Raw genomic sequence first — 15,636 nt, forward strand, 5'->3', positions numbered from 1 at the left:
GTCTCGCCAATCTGAGACATCACCCCTCACACTGACTCGTTGTCTCCTGTTACTTAGGTACTCCTGTATCCAACGGAGTACCTTCCCTTTCACTCCAGCCTGCATCTCCAGTTTTTTCACTAGCCTCTTGTGTGGCACTGTGTCAAAGGCTTTCTGACAATCCAAAAATATGCAGTCTGCCCACCCTTCTCTTTCTTGCCTTATTTTTGTTGCCTGGTCGTAGAATTCAAGTAACCCTGTGAGGCAGGACCTGCCATCCCTGAATCCATGTTGATGCTGTGTTACAAAGTTCTTTCGCTCCAGATGTTCCACTAGCTTTCTTCGCACAATCTTCTCCATCAACTTGCATGGTATGCAGGTTAGGGACACTGGTCTGTAATTCAGTGCCTCCTGTCTATCCCCTTTCTTGTATATCGGGACTACGTTAGCTGCTTTCCAAATTTCTGGCAGTTCCCCTGTTGCCAGTGATTTGTTATACACCATGGAGAGCGGGAGGCACAGTTCTTCTGCTCCTTCCTTTAGTATCCAAGGGGAGATTCCATCTGGACCTATAGCCTTTGTCACATCCAATTCTAGTAAACACTTCCTTACTTCCCCGCTGGTAATCTCAAACTCTTCCAGTGGTTCCTGGTTAGCTATTCCCTCTCTTATCTGTGTGTGTGTGTGTGTGTGTGTGTGTGTGTGTGTGTGTGTGTGTGTGTGTGTGTGTGTGTGTGTGTGTGTGTGTGTGTGTGTGTGTGTGTGTGTGTGTGTGTGTGTGTGTGTGTGTGTGTGTGTGTGTGTGTGTGTGTGTGTGTGTGTGACACAGAACAGCAGGAGCATACATTCTCAGCATGTATAACTAGTCTCAACCAACATGAAGACATCTGTACCACAGGTGCGGACAATGATCACGGAGAGTCACATATGTTCTGATGAACTTGTTGCATGTATCCAGTGAGGCATTTCTTACATGCTTCCAATGCTAAGCTTTTTTATTATCGTACAGGTGATGAACTTACCAGCATATCCTAGTGCTTAGTGCTTATTCCATTGCTTCACAAAGGCTCAGTTTTCACCGCTGAGATACCAAGAACCGAACACAATAGACTCAGGTCCCAACGCAAATTTGACACTTTTCAAGCAGTAAATAAAACTTTGCTAATCGTCTTGTGTGTGTATGTAACGCATGTATGTGAAGCCGAGGTAATCCTCACCAAACCTGTATGTTTGTCTCTACCATACCGTACTGTAAGTATGGTATGATAGAGACGTGATGCTGACACCCTCACCACTCACAGGAGAGTCTCACACAGCATCCTGCAGGGTGAGTGATGGAGTCTGTATAGAGCTGCAGGCGTGTAGGGCTCGTATTGAATGAGCTTGGACATGTACACTTATCTCACGACCGTCTCGCTTCATGCAGGTCGGCGTTCAATCTCCGACCGTCCACAAGTGGTTGGGCACCATTCCTTTTCCCCCGTCCCATCCCAAATACCTAATCCTGACCCCCTTCCCAGTGCTATATAGTAGTAACGGCTTAGGGTTTTCATTGACAATTCCCCTTCCCCTTCCTTGTACACTTGTCTAAGAAACTGTGACAAAATATAATGCAGGAACTGCAATAAAGGAAATTTTATTTTCCCTAATAAATTTACAGTTCTCTGTTATTTAATAAAACCATGATATCTGCATTTGTAGCAACGGACAAGACCCTTTGTGTTATCATGCAAGATAACACAAAGGGGGTGTTATACAGCATCCCAAAGTAGGATGAAGTGACAAAGTGGACTAATTTACGTGAAGGGGGTGGGAGGAGGTAGAAGAATTCTCCTTCCCTCAACGAAAGATTCCTTTGGTTCCCCCTCCTCTTGTGGGGCCACGGAGAGTGTGTGTGTGTGTCTCTGAACCCCCACAAGAGTGTTGCCTGCACATCTTGCAGTAAATGTTGCATAAGAGATGAGTCTGCAGAGTAGCGGGCCGGGCTAGACCTCCCCTGAGACCTCGTGAGGACCTCCTAAGACTTAGCTCAGTCACTCACATTTCCACCAGAACAGCGCAAAAACAGCTTTTATTTCTTAAGGTTTCTAGTTCGGGGTTTCTCCTCTACATCTTGAAACCGTCAAACTTCTTAATTATAAAGATGAAAATGAGGAAATTATGTGTTGATTTTGTTGACCAGACCACACACTAGAAGTTGAAGGGACGACGACGTTTCGGTCCGTCCTGGACCATTCTCAAGTCGATTGTGAGAATTACTTCAGCCACGTTATTGTGACTCATCGCCTGCATATGTGTTGATTTTCTATGAAAATGAACTTTACATATTTTAATTAGGGCAGCTTGTATCCCAGGACCTACAGCTTGTATCCCAGGACCTACAGCTTGTATCCCAGGACCTACAGCTTGTGTCCCAGGACCTTCAGCTTGTATCCCAGGACCTCCAGCTTGTATTCCAGGACCTACAGCTTGTGTCCCAGGACCTACAGCTTGTATTCCAGGACCTACAGCTTGTATTCCAGGACCTACAGCTTGTATTCCAGGACCTACAGCTTGTATCCCAGGACCTACAGCTTGTATTCCAGGACCTACAGCTTGTATCCCAGGACCTACAGCTTGCGTTCCAGGACCTACAGCTTGTATTCCAGGACCTACAGCTTGCGTTCCAGGACCTACAGCTTGTATTCCAGGACCTACAGCTTGCGTTCCAGGACCTACAGCTTGTGTCCCAGGACCTACAGCTTGTATTCCAGGACCTACAGCTTGTATTCCAGGACCTACAGCTTGCGTTCCAGGACCTACAGCTTGTATTCCAGGACCTACAGCTTGCGTTCCAGGACCTACAGCTTGTATTCCAGGACCTACAGCTTGCGTTCCAGGACCTACAGCTTGTATTCCAGGACCTACAGCTTGCGTTCCAGGACCTACAGCTTGTATCCCAGGACCTACAGCTTGCGTTCCAGGACCTACAGCTTGTGTCCCAGGACCTACAGCTTGTATTCCAGGACCTACAGCTTGTATTCCAGGACCTACAGCTTGCGTTCCAGGACCTACAGCTTGTATTCCAGGACCTACAGCTTGCGTTCCAGGACCTACAGCTTGTATTCCAGGACCTACAGCTTGCGTTCCAGGACCTACAGCTTGTATTCCAGGACCTACAGCTTGCGTTCCAGGACCTACAGCTTGTATCCCAGGACCTACAGCTTGCGTTCCAGGACCTACAGCTTGTATTCCAGGACCTACAGCTTGCGTTCCAGGACCTACAGCTTGTATTCCAGGACCTACAGCTTGCGTTCCAGGACCTACAGCTTGTATCCCAGGACCTACAGCTTGTATCCCAGGACCTACAGCTTGTATCCCAGGACCTACAGCTTGTATTCCAGGACCTACAGCTTGTATTCCAGGACCTACAGCTTGCGTTCCAGGACCTACAGCTTGTATTCCAGGACCTACAGCTTGCGTTCCAGGACCTACAGCTTGTATCCCAGGACCTACAGCTTGTATCCCAGGACCTACAGCTTGTATCCCAGGACCTACAGCTTGTATCCCAGGACCTACAGCTTGTATTCCAGGACCTACAGCTTGTATCCCAGGACCTACAGCTTGCGTTCCAGGACCTACAGCTTGTGTCCCAGGACCTACAGCTTGTGTCCCAGGACCTTCAGCTTGTATTCCAGGACCTACAGCTTGTGTCCCAGGACCTTCAGCTTGTATTCCAGGACCTACAGCTTGTATCCCAGGACCTACAGCTTGTATCCCAGGACCTACAGCTTGCGTTCCAGGACCTGCAGCTTGTATCCCAGGACCTACAGCTTGTATCCCAGCACCTACAGCTTGTATCCCAGGACCTACAGCTTGTATCCCAGGACCTGCAGCTTGTATCCCAGGACCTACAGCTTGTATCCCATCACCCACAGCTTGTATCCCAGGACCTGCAGCTTGTATCCCACCTGGGATGTTTTCCAACTAACATGAGAGAACATAAAAATGTTTAGAAAGAAGCTTCGACCGGATTTATTTAGAGAATTCCCTCCAGCTTCTTCCAAGCACGCCAGAAGCTTCGGAAGTCAGAGAAGCTTGGCTGATAAGCGTGACCAGGTCGTATATTTCCAAGTAACTAGGTAAAGCTTTTTCTGCTCTGAGCCTTCGGATTACTTGAACGTAATGCGCCGATGCGGGTGTGCGCATTAGCGCTCAAGCTTTGGCAAAGCTTGTTGGTTGGTTTCTCTTCTTGAATATATAGTTGAGACGTTGTAGTGGACACATTGGTACAAAAATGGTTGGGCATATTTCCAATCGCCTGACACCTCTGTTCATCCAACAGTAAAAAGTAATATATGTATGTATATATATATATATATATATATATATATATATATATATATATATATATATATATATATATATATATATATATATATATATATATATATATATATATATATGTGTGTGTGTGTATGTATATATAATCGAAAGGTAAGATTAATAATTGTAACGCGAATTTTCTCAATATTTCTTATGTTTCTTTTCACTGTCGATGGTAATTGAAAAATCAGTTCTCCAAAATTCATCGTCGTCCCTTCAATTCGTCGTCGTCCCTTCAATTTCTAGTGTGTGGTCTGGTCAACATTTTTATTTCTAGTCTGACACAATGCTTGAACGCGTTTCGTAATAACTTATTACATTTTCAAAGACTTTACACACCCAACTGTAACATGTAAACACACATCCATACTTATACTCGCATTTGGGTGAGGTTATATAAAACAGCTATATAACCACGACTATAAAACAAAGAAAACGGCCAATCTACTCATGAAAAAGTCTCCAAACACCATGCATAACGCCTTGATGGAGACCAACGAAGTCTACGCCTTCAAATGCCTACTTGGGACTGTAAACCCCAAAGAACTCATTATATAGGCAAGACAACATCTCTTTCCAGGCGATTAACGATGTATTAGCAACAGGGCTCCATTAAGGAACATATAATCTCTTCCCCACAACGAGACCATCACCAGAGACGTCTTCAGAAACAACACAGAAATCATCGATAGATACAGCGATAGCAGGCGGCTCGACATCTACGAGGCACTACACCTCAAAAAGTCAACACCAGCAATCAACAGCCAATTAATGCACAACTATATTCTACCTACTTCAAGACCCTGAACTAATATTGAAGCATCAAGAGGAAGTATGGGCCAATAGGCCCTCGGCAGTTACTTCCATTCTTATGTTTTTATACACATTGGTTCGTGTTCTGTCTTGTGTAAATGTCAGTCACCTCACCCAAAACTTTTATATCACCTCACCCAAATGCGATTATACGTATGGATGTGTTTACAGGTTACAGTTGTGTGTGTAATGTAAAGTATTTTAAAATGTATATATATATATATATATATATATATATATATATATATATATATATATATATATATGCGAACAAGCATGAATGGTCCCCAGGACTTTTGACGGCCGTGATGGTCAAGTGGATTAAGGCGCCCTGTAGTTACCAGTTGCGTTGCTCCTGGGAGTATGGGTTCGAGTCACTTCTGGGGTGTGAGTTTTCATTTTCATATATATATATATATATATATATATATATATATATATATATATATATATATATATATATATATATATATATATATGTCGTACCTAGTAGCCAGAACGCACTTCTATGACTACTATGCAAGGCCCGATTTGCCTAATAAGCCAAGTTTTCATGAATTAATGTTTTTTCGTCGACCTAACCTACCTAACCTAACCTAACCTAGCTTTTTTTGGCTACCTAACCTAACCTTACCTATATATATAGGTTAGGTTAGGTTAGGTAGGGTTGGTTAGGTTCGGTCATATATCTACGTTAATTTTAACTCCAATAAAAAAAAATTGACCTCATACATAGTGAAAAGGGTAGCTTTATCATTTCATAAGAAAAAAATTATAGTAAATATATTAATTCAGGAAAACTTTGCTTATTAGGCAAATCGGGCCTTGAATAGTAGGCTGAGAAGTGAGTTCTGGCTACTAGGTACGACATATATATATATATATATATATATATATATATATATATATATATATATATATATATATATATATATATATATATATATATATATATGTCGTACCTAGTAGCCAGAACGCACTTCTCAGCTTACTATGCAAGGCCCGATTTGCCTAATAAGCCAAGTTTTCATGAATTAATGTTTTTTCGACTACCTAACCTACCTAACCTAACCTAACCTAACTTTTTCGGCTACCTAACCTAACCTAACCTATAAAGATAGGTTAGGTTAGGTTAGGTAGGGTTGGTTAGGTTTTGTCATATATCTACGTTAATTTTAACTCCAATAAAAAAAATTGACCTCATACATAATGAAATGGGTAGCTTTATCATTTCATAAGAAAACAATTAGAGAAAATATATTAATTCAAGAAAACTTGGCTTATTAGGCAAATCGGGCCTTGCATAGTAGGCTGAGAAGTGCGTTCTGGCTACTAGGTACGACATATATATATATATATATATATATATATATATATATATATATATATATATATATATATATATATATATATATATATATATATATGTCGTACCTAGTAGCCAGAACTCACTTCTCAGCCTACTATTCAAGGCCCGATTTGCCTAATAAGCCAAGTTTTCCTGAATTAATATATTTACTATATTTTTTTTCTTATGAAATGATAAAGCAACCCTTTTCTCTATGTATGAGGTCAATTTTTTTTTATTGGAGTTAAAATTAACGTAGATATATGACCGAACCTAACCAACCCTACCTAACCTAACCTAACCTATATTTATCGGTAATGTTAGGTTAGGTAGCCAAAAAAAGCTAGGTTAGGTTAGGTTAGGTAGGTTAGGTAGACGAAAAAAGCATTAATTCATGAAAACTTGGCTTATTAGGCAAATCGGGCCTTGAATAGTAGGCTGAGAAGTGCGTTCTGGCTATTAGGTACGACATATATATATATTTATATGCAATTGACGATCACAAAACACTGATCATTTTATGCGGAAAATCCATAGAGAAATATGAAATGAGGTGAACGTTTCGGCTTGTTAAAGCCTTTGTCAACACCAGACTGACATTCAGTCAGTCAGTCTGGTGTTAACAAAGGCTTTAACAAGCCGAAACGTTCACCTCATTTCATATTTCTCTGTGGATTTTCCGCATATATATATATATATATATATATATATATATATATATATATATATATATATATATATATATATATATATATATATATATATATATAATATATATATTAACACCTATGTTAACTTCAGTGCAGCACAGGCAGGAGGTGCTGCCAATCACCGGGAAGCACCCAAGTCACGTAAATATGGAGACCTTGATCACCACTACAATTTTGTCCCCATTGTCTCAGAGACACTTCTTGCCTGGGGTAAAAGTGATGCAAGTTTTTTGAAGGAACTGGGGTCCAAGCTAATTGAAACAACTAGAGACCCTAGAGCCGCCAGTTTTCTCGTTCAGCGTCTTAGTGTGGCAATGCAGAGAGGAAATGCTCACTGCATCCATGGTTCCTGCCCGCCATCTGAGGAGCTGGAGGAGCTGTACAACTAGTGACAAGTAGTCTTGTACCCTGCATGTAACCCATGTTGTAACCCTTTTTGTGTAATGACATTTTAAATAAAGTTAGATATATATACACACACACACTAAAAGAGTAGGGGTAGTAGGGGAAGAAAATATCCAAGTGTTCAGTGAGGATCCACAAGGTCTTCTCTGAGTACTCATTATTTTCTTCTCCGAGGCTATGGGAGACTTGCACCAGAGGTGGTACCCTTTTAGGTTTAATATATATATATATATATATATATATATATATATATATATATATATATATATATATATATATATATATATATATATATATATATATATATATTTATAATATATATATATTATATATATTATTCAAAGGCTGCCTGTCCCTCGACTAAATCATTGAGGAGTTAAGTTGGTTCACATCCACAAGATGCAGGGATCGATTCCCCTGGTGGAGAACGTTTGGGCACTTTTCCTTTCTCCTGATGCCTCTCACTACCTCGTAAGCAATGTACCCGTGAGTTAAGCAACTGTTGTGGGCTGCATCGTGCACAAGGTCAGTAGATGCCTCTATGGGGACTTTGACAACCTTAATAGGCTTCCTGTCCCCGGCAATGAGAGACTTCCTCTTTACCCTCCTCGTGAGAAAGACTTAGTCTTGGCTGCTATCTTAATATTATTAAGAAAATTCTCGCTAAGCTTCTTTCATTTTACAGTTTGTTTTCACTACATTTTCTGCTGGGATTATTTCAGCTTATCTCACCCTAGTTAGGAACCCAACACAACCCTAAAACCCCCCTAACCCAACCCACGTGCTCTCCTCTCCTCCTCCTCCTCCTCCTCCTGCTTCACACTCTCTTCTCCACTTTGGGTTTTCACCCCGTGACTCCCTACGGCCCAACCAGCTCCACCTCGAGGACTCCCTTCCTACCCATTGCCTCACACAAACAACCTAGATCCACTAGCAAGGCTGTCGCAGCATCACAACAGCTCCCCTCCCCCACCGTCCTGCCCCCTACACCCCTGCCCACCACCTGCCCACCATCTGCCCACAACCTGCCCACCATCTGCTCACCACCTGCCCACCACCTGCCCACCATCTGCCCACAACCTGCCCACCATCTGCTCACCACCTGCCCACCATCTGCTCACCACCTACCCACCACCTACCAACCACCTACCCACCATCTGCCCACCACCTACCCACCACCTGTCCACCACCTGCCCACCACCTGCCCACCACCTACCCACCACCTACCCACCACCTACCCACCACCTGCCCACCACCTGCCCACCACCTACCAACCACCTACCCACCATCTGCCCACCACCTACCCACCACCTGCCCACCACCTGCCCACCACCTGCCCACCACCTACCCACCACCTACCCACCACCTACCCACCACCTGCCCACCACCTGCCCACCACCTACCAACCACCTACCCACCATCTGCCCACCACCTACCAACCACCTACCCACCACCTGCCCACCACCTACCCACCACCTGCCCACCACCTGCCCACCTCCTACCAACCACCTACCCACCATCTGCCCACCACCTACCCACCACCTGCCCACCATCTGCTCACCATCTGCCCACCACCTACCCACCACCTGCCCACCACCTGCCTACACCTACCCACCACCTGCCCACCACCTGCTCACCACCTGCCCACCACCTACCCACCACCTGCCCACCACCTACCAACCACCTACCCACCATCTGCCCACCACCTACCCACCACCTACCTACCACCTGCCCACCACCTGCCCACCATCTGCCCACAACCTGCCCACCATCTGGTCACCACCTACCCACCACCTGCCCACCACCTACCCACCACCTGCCCACCATCTGCTCACCATCTGCCCACCACCTACCCACCACCTGCCCACCACCTGCCTACACCTACCCACCACCTGCTCACCACCTGCCCACCACCTGCCCACTACCTGCCCACCATCTGCTCACCACCTACCCACCACCTGCCCACAACCTACTCACCACCTGCCCACCACCTACCCACCACCTGCCCACCACCTACCCACCACCTGCCCACCATCTGCTCACCCATCTGCCCACCACCTGCCTACACCTACCCACCACCTGCCCACCACCTACCCACCACCTGCCCACCATCTGCTCACCCATCTGCCCACCACCTGCCTACACCTACCCACCACCTGCTCACCACCTGCCCACCACCTACCCACCACCTGCCCACCACCTGCCTACCATCTGCTCACCACCTACCCACCACCTGCCTACACCTACCCACCACCTACCCACCACCTACCCACCACCTGCCCACCACCTACCCACCACCTGCCCACCATCTGCTCACCCATCTGCCCACTACCTGCCTACACCTACCCACCACCTGCCCACCACCTGCTCACCACCTGGCCACCATCTGCCCACCACCTGCCCACCACCTACCTACACCTACCCACCACCTGCCCACCACCTACCCACCACCTGCCCACCACCTGCCCACCATCTGCTCCCCACCTACCCACCACCTGCCTACACCTACCCACCACCTACCCACCACCTACCTACCACCTGCCCACCACCTACCCACCACCTGCCCACCACCTACCCTACACCTACCTACCACCTGCCCACCACCTGCCCACCACCTACCCCCCACCTACCCTACACCTACCTACCACCTGCCCACCACCTGCCCACCACCTGCCCACCACCTACCCACTACCTACCCACCACCTACCCACCACCTGCCCACCACCTACCCCCCACCTGCCCACCACCTACCCACCACCTACCCACCACCTACCCACCACCTACCCCCCACCTGCCCACCACCTGCCCACCACCTGCCCACCACCTGCCCACCACCTGCCCACCACCTACCCACCACCTACCCACCACCTACCCCCCACCTGCCCACCACCTGCCCACCACCTGCCCACCACCTGCCCACCACCTGCCCACCACCTACCCACCACCTGCCCACCACCTACCCACCACCTACCCACCACCTACCCACCACCTACCCACCACCTACCCCCCACCTGCCCACCACCTGCCCACCACCTGCCCACCACCTACCCACCACCTACCCATCACCTACCCACCACCTGCCCACCACCTACCCACCACCTACCCACCACCTTCCCACCACCTACCCACCACCTACCCACCACCTACCCCCCACCTGCCCACCACCTGCCCACCACCTGCCCACCACCTACCCACCACCTGCCCACCACCTACCCACCACCTGCCCACCACCTGCCCACCACCTACCCACCACCTACCGCCCACCTGCCCACCACCTACCCACCACCTACCCACCACCTGCCCACCACCTGCCCACCACCTACCCACCACCTACCCCCCACCTGCCCACCACCTACCTACCACCTGCCTACACCTACCCACCACCTGCCCACCACCTACCTACCACCTACCTACCACCTGCCCACCACCTACCTACCACCTACCTACCACCTGCCCACCACCTACCTACCACCTACCTACCACCTGCCCACCACCTACCTACCACCTACCTACCACCTGCCCACCACCTACCTACCACCTACCTACCACCTACCCACCTGACCCATTCAAGCGTAAACATTTCCTGGAATATTTGTTGCATTTGTCTATTTAATCTCAGCTCTCATAATTATCTATTATTATTTTGCTCTATATTCATCTTTATCTTTGTGTCTCATTTATATAAAATTATCTATTGTATTTTTGTTAACTTATCAGTGTTCCACTACTTTATTTTTACCTTTTTTAAGCACAATTAAATAAAGTTAAATTTAAAGTAGTATTTAAATTCATCGCATATTTAGGTATATTCATTGAACTAAACATTATTCATAATAAAATTCATATATATATACATTTTTAGATTTATTTGTCCAGAATTTTTGTATTTATTCAAAAAGTTTGCATCAGGTTGGAGAGACGAATTTAAATACAAAATATTTGTCCGGTAATGGAGATGTATTTTCAAAACCCACAGTGTTTATGTAATGTTATTCAACGCTGTATTTTGAAATGCTTGAAATTGTCTGTTTCAATCAAATCTGTTATGAAATAAAACTTTTATATATGCAGTTTTTTGTGTGTGTGGAGAATCAACAAATATATTTGTAACAATTTATGTTTAATCCATAAATTTTACAAACCCGATTGTGTATTTTTTGTACAAGAAGAAGAATTTGTAATTGCAAAATCAAACTTGCTCACTCTGAAGTGAAGCTCCAGAAAGGAACTCACTTATAACACTATAATTGTGTTCCTTTATGCTCACTTCAGAGTGAGCATAAAGGAACTCTTTTTGAACTTTTTGAACTCGCTTCTGAGTTCAAAATGAGGCTTCAGAATACGGAATGCAGACTGTAGTGTGCCACTTAATGTCTAAAAACCAGCATTAAACACAAGTCGATATATAAAAGAGTTAGCCAAAAATATTGACTCGAATCGCTATACGTGTTTTTTTTTCGAATGTGTTTCACAGAGCTGTGGGTGCTGGCACCAGAGCACCGCACTCAAAGGTGCCACCACACAACAACAAACCACTCCAGCTCTGTGAAACAGATTCTAAAATATAACACTTTACTCTTGCAGTAAGATACTTAAGATTTAAGATATACAGAAAAGTTTAAATATTAATAATGACTGGCATGAAAAAAGTGGAAATTTTGATTTTAAATATTAGTTAACTATTTCTTCTAAATACTATTATATAGACATCTGATATTGAATATGATGGAAAAGGTTAGATTAGAAGGTTAAAATTTTTATTTTTTAAACAATTTGTCTGAATCACTTTGAATCACTTGAGTGATTCAAACACGTGAGTTTGAATCCCGTGTTCTCCTAATGTACTCCTTAGCATAATCGGAGGCATTGGAAAAGTGAATAAAATTATGTAGAAATAAGAGTGTATAGTCCATGCTGATGGGCCGTGCATGGCAATAAACTGATTGTTTTGAATTATTAAATGAAAAAAATTAATTAAAAAATTTATATAACAAAATAAAGATTCTTAAAATTGAACCAGGACAACACAAAGAATACAGTTAAGAAAATACATTCAAACTCATAGACAATATTCATATATATTTGTATATTCATAATTTTACACAAAATTGCATTACTATATTTACCAGAGAAAGTCATTATAGGAGCACAACTTGTATTCAATATAATTATGTTCTGTATTATATTGATTTAGATTTAGAAACTGTGTTTATCAATGATTTAGAAGAATTATTATTGTGTCGTTGTTGGGTCAGATATTCTGATGCTAGAGTTCTGTGTCGAGTGAAGCGGTTGTAAGGTGGTTTACCTGGGGGCTTACCTGGAAGGCTTACCTGGAGGGCTTACCTGAGGGCTTACCTGGTGGGCTTACCTGGGGGGCTTACCTGAGGGCTTACCTGGTGGGCTTACCTGGGGGCTTACATGGGGGCTTACATGGTGAGCTTACCTAAGGCTTTACCTGGGGGGCTTCCCTGGGGGAGCTTACATGGTGGGCTTACCTGAGGGCTTCCCTGGGGGCTTACCTGGGGGCTTACCCTGGGGGCTTACATGGGGGCTTACCTGGGAGGCTTACATGGGGGCTTACCTAGGGGGCTTACCTGGGGGGCTTACCTGGGGGCTTACCTGGTGGGCTTCCCTGAGGGCTTCCCTGGGGACTTACCTGGGGGCTTCCCTGAGGGCTTCCCTGGGGACTTACCTGGGGGCTTCCCTGAGGGCTTCCCTGGGAACTTACCTGGGGGCTTCCCTGGGGGCTTACCTGGGGGGCTTACCTGGGGGCTTTCCTGGGGGCTTACCTGGGGGGCTTACCTGGGGGGCTTACCTGGGGGCTTACCTGGGGGCTTACCTGGTGAATATTCACCCAAGCCTGCACCGCAGAATAGGCGGACGAAGGCCTAATTAAGCTAAGCCAATACCTGGTTCCCATTATTAGGTTAGACTCCTCTGCGTGATCAAGGTGGGAGTAATTTGTGAGTATTCACACAAGGCTCTCCACGGTGTTGCTGTGGCAGGGGAGGGAGAGAGAGAGAGAGAGAGGGGGGGTATCAGAGAAAGAGAGAGAGAGAGAGGGGGGGTATCAGAGAAAGAGAGAGAGAGAGAGGGGGGTATCAGAGAAAGAGAGAGAGAGAGAGAGGGGGGGTATCAGAGAAAGAGAGAGAGAGAGAGGGGGGGTATCAGAGAAAGAGAGAGAGAGAGAGGGGGGTATCAGAGAAAGAGAGAGAGAGAGAGAGAGAGAGAGAGAGAGAGAGAGAGAGAGAGAGAGAGAGAGAGAGAGAGAGAGAGAGAGAGAGAGAGAGAGAGAGAGAGAGAGAGAGAGAGAGAGAGAGAGAGAGAGAGAGAGAGAGAGAGAGAGAGAGAGAGAGAGAGATGTGTGTGAGAGAGAGAGCGACAGAAACTGAGAAAACTAATTAGAAAAGACATGTAATGAGAGAAAATGCACTTAAAATATTTATAATCATACCAAAACATAAACCCCCGACATGTTGATCAGCCCGACTATTGTTGATGGCTTTAACAATTTATCCTCAACACCCTAATTAACCCCCCCCCCCCTCTTCTTTAAAATTCTCTGACACTTAAAGAATAAACTTTTCCCAATAAAAAATTCCAGGAAAACTTCATATAGCGAAGAGACTAAACTTTTAATGTGTGATACAAACTTTAGCATCAAGGCGTGTTGGACATGACTCTGCCCCCGACCCTCAACTCTCCACGTAGAGGAATATTTTTTGTTCAAGGCTTGAGAAATTGTTGAGTAGGAAAGATCTTATTCACGTTCCCCAACTTAGCATGTCTCGGCCAGCTGTGATGAACAATAATGTGTTGGGATGGGATTATTCACATTCACAATGATTTGCTTTGATGTGCAATGATGAATTCGATTGTTGTGAACATTCGTCAATTGGGCTGCTTTGCATTGCCTTTTAGTATCGTCTTGTGTAACACTGTGTTGATCTTGTTGCTCAGACTCTCGATATGTTGCATATTGAAGATTGAGTTGCAGTGTTGTGTTGTGGAAAATGGAACTTTAAACAAATATTCACACAAATATACACTTGGATGATTCTTTGTTTACAACTTGCAACGGTCCCAAGAGCATCGTCAAAGTCATCGAATCACGAGTCAATCTCTCCTCGGTGCAGAAATGTTTGAATGATGTTTGCAAGCAAGACGGCCATTCTGCTTGTGTCTTGGTAACGTGTGAGTGTCTGGGAACAATCAGGCCGAGGTGGTCAAGGATGCTTCATCCAGATTAATCCCCCTCAAGGAGCTTCAAATCAATTGGGGATTTCTAGGTACGGATTAATGCATCGCGTTCATGGTCGAATCACTGATTGTAATTGATACGGGGTACGCAGGACGCTACAAACAACAGCTTCGGAAATCATCGAGTGGGAAGCCTGGCTCCAAGCTGTGAGAAGAACAGAACAACTCTCAAAATTCCCTCAAGGTATAACCCAGGTGTACCTATATAATGTCCCCCTTCTACTAGCTTAAAGCATTAATGGTAATCGCCTTAGTTTGTGACTCTCGCCGCTAGGGTGCCTGGCACTGGGGGCAAGGCGTACACTACATGACGTTCAAGAACATCCAGGCTAACATTTGCTGATGTCTTTAACCCGAGAGATTATATTCTTACCTTCACGGTCAGAGTAATATTTAATTTTAATGATGAGTGAATTCCCATATATTTATATTAATGATTTTTACACGCATTTTATATTGTAATTTCAGCCTTCAGTGCCTTGATGATCTCGTTAAAACTGTGCCAGATAATTATATAAAATATAATATAATTATATAAAATGAATACATCAACATATTCATCAATCATTCCAGAGTCAAATAATATAAAAGCAGATGTCAAATGTGCTGGTGCATGTTATACCATAAAAGATTCACCCAGCCCTCGTGCATGCTATTTTTACCTGCGACTAAAACCAAAACTGTCCACACAAATTACCATCCATTTCGTGAAATAATTAAAAGGCCAGTTACGTTGTAAACACATGAAACAAT

At 44.9% G+C, this 15,636-nt stretch overlaps 1 protein-coding gene across 1 annotated transcript in view; it reads right to left on the reverse strand.

The window, feature by feature from the left end:
- The window catches only part of LOC123752387 (elastin-like), a 42,214-nt gene that overhangs the window by 18,600 nt on the left and 7,978 nt on the right, over positions 1–15,636 (reverse strand). Inside the window, exons 2-3 of the mRNA XM_069303260.1 lie at positions 11,816–11,935; positions 2,341–3,945 (exon numbers count right to left, since the gene is read on the reverse strand). Coding sequence (XP_069159361.1) covers positions 2,341–3,945; positions 11,816–11,935 — 1,725 coding nt within the window. The remainder of the gene's footprint in view (positions 1–2,340; positions 3,946–11,815; positions 11,936–15,636) is intronic.

The sequence above is a fragment of the Procambarus clarkii genome, chromosome 49, assembly GCF_040958095.1.
Source record: "Procambarus clarkii isolate CNS0578487 chromosome 49, FALCON_Pclarkii_2.0, whole genome shotgun sequence".
NCBI classification, from domain to species: domain Eukaryota; kingdom Metazoa; phylum Arthropoda; class Malacostraca; order Decapoda; family Cambaridae; genus Procambarus; species Procambarus clarkii.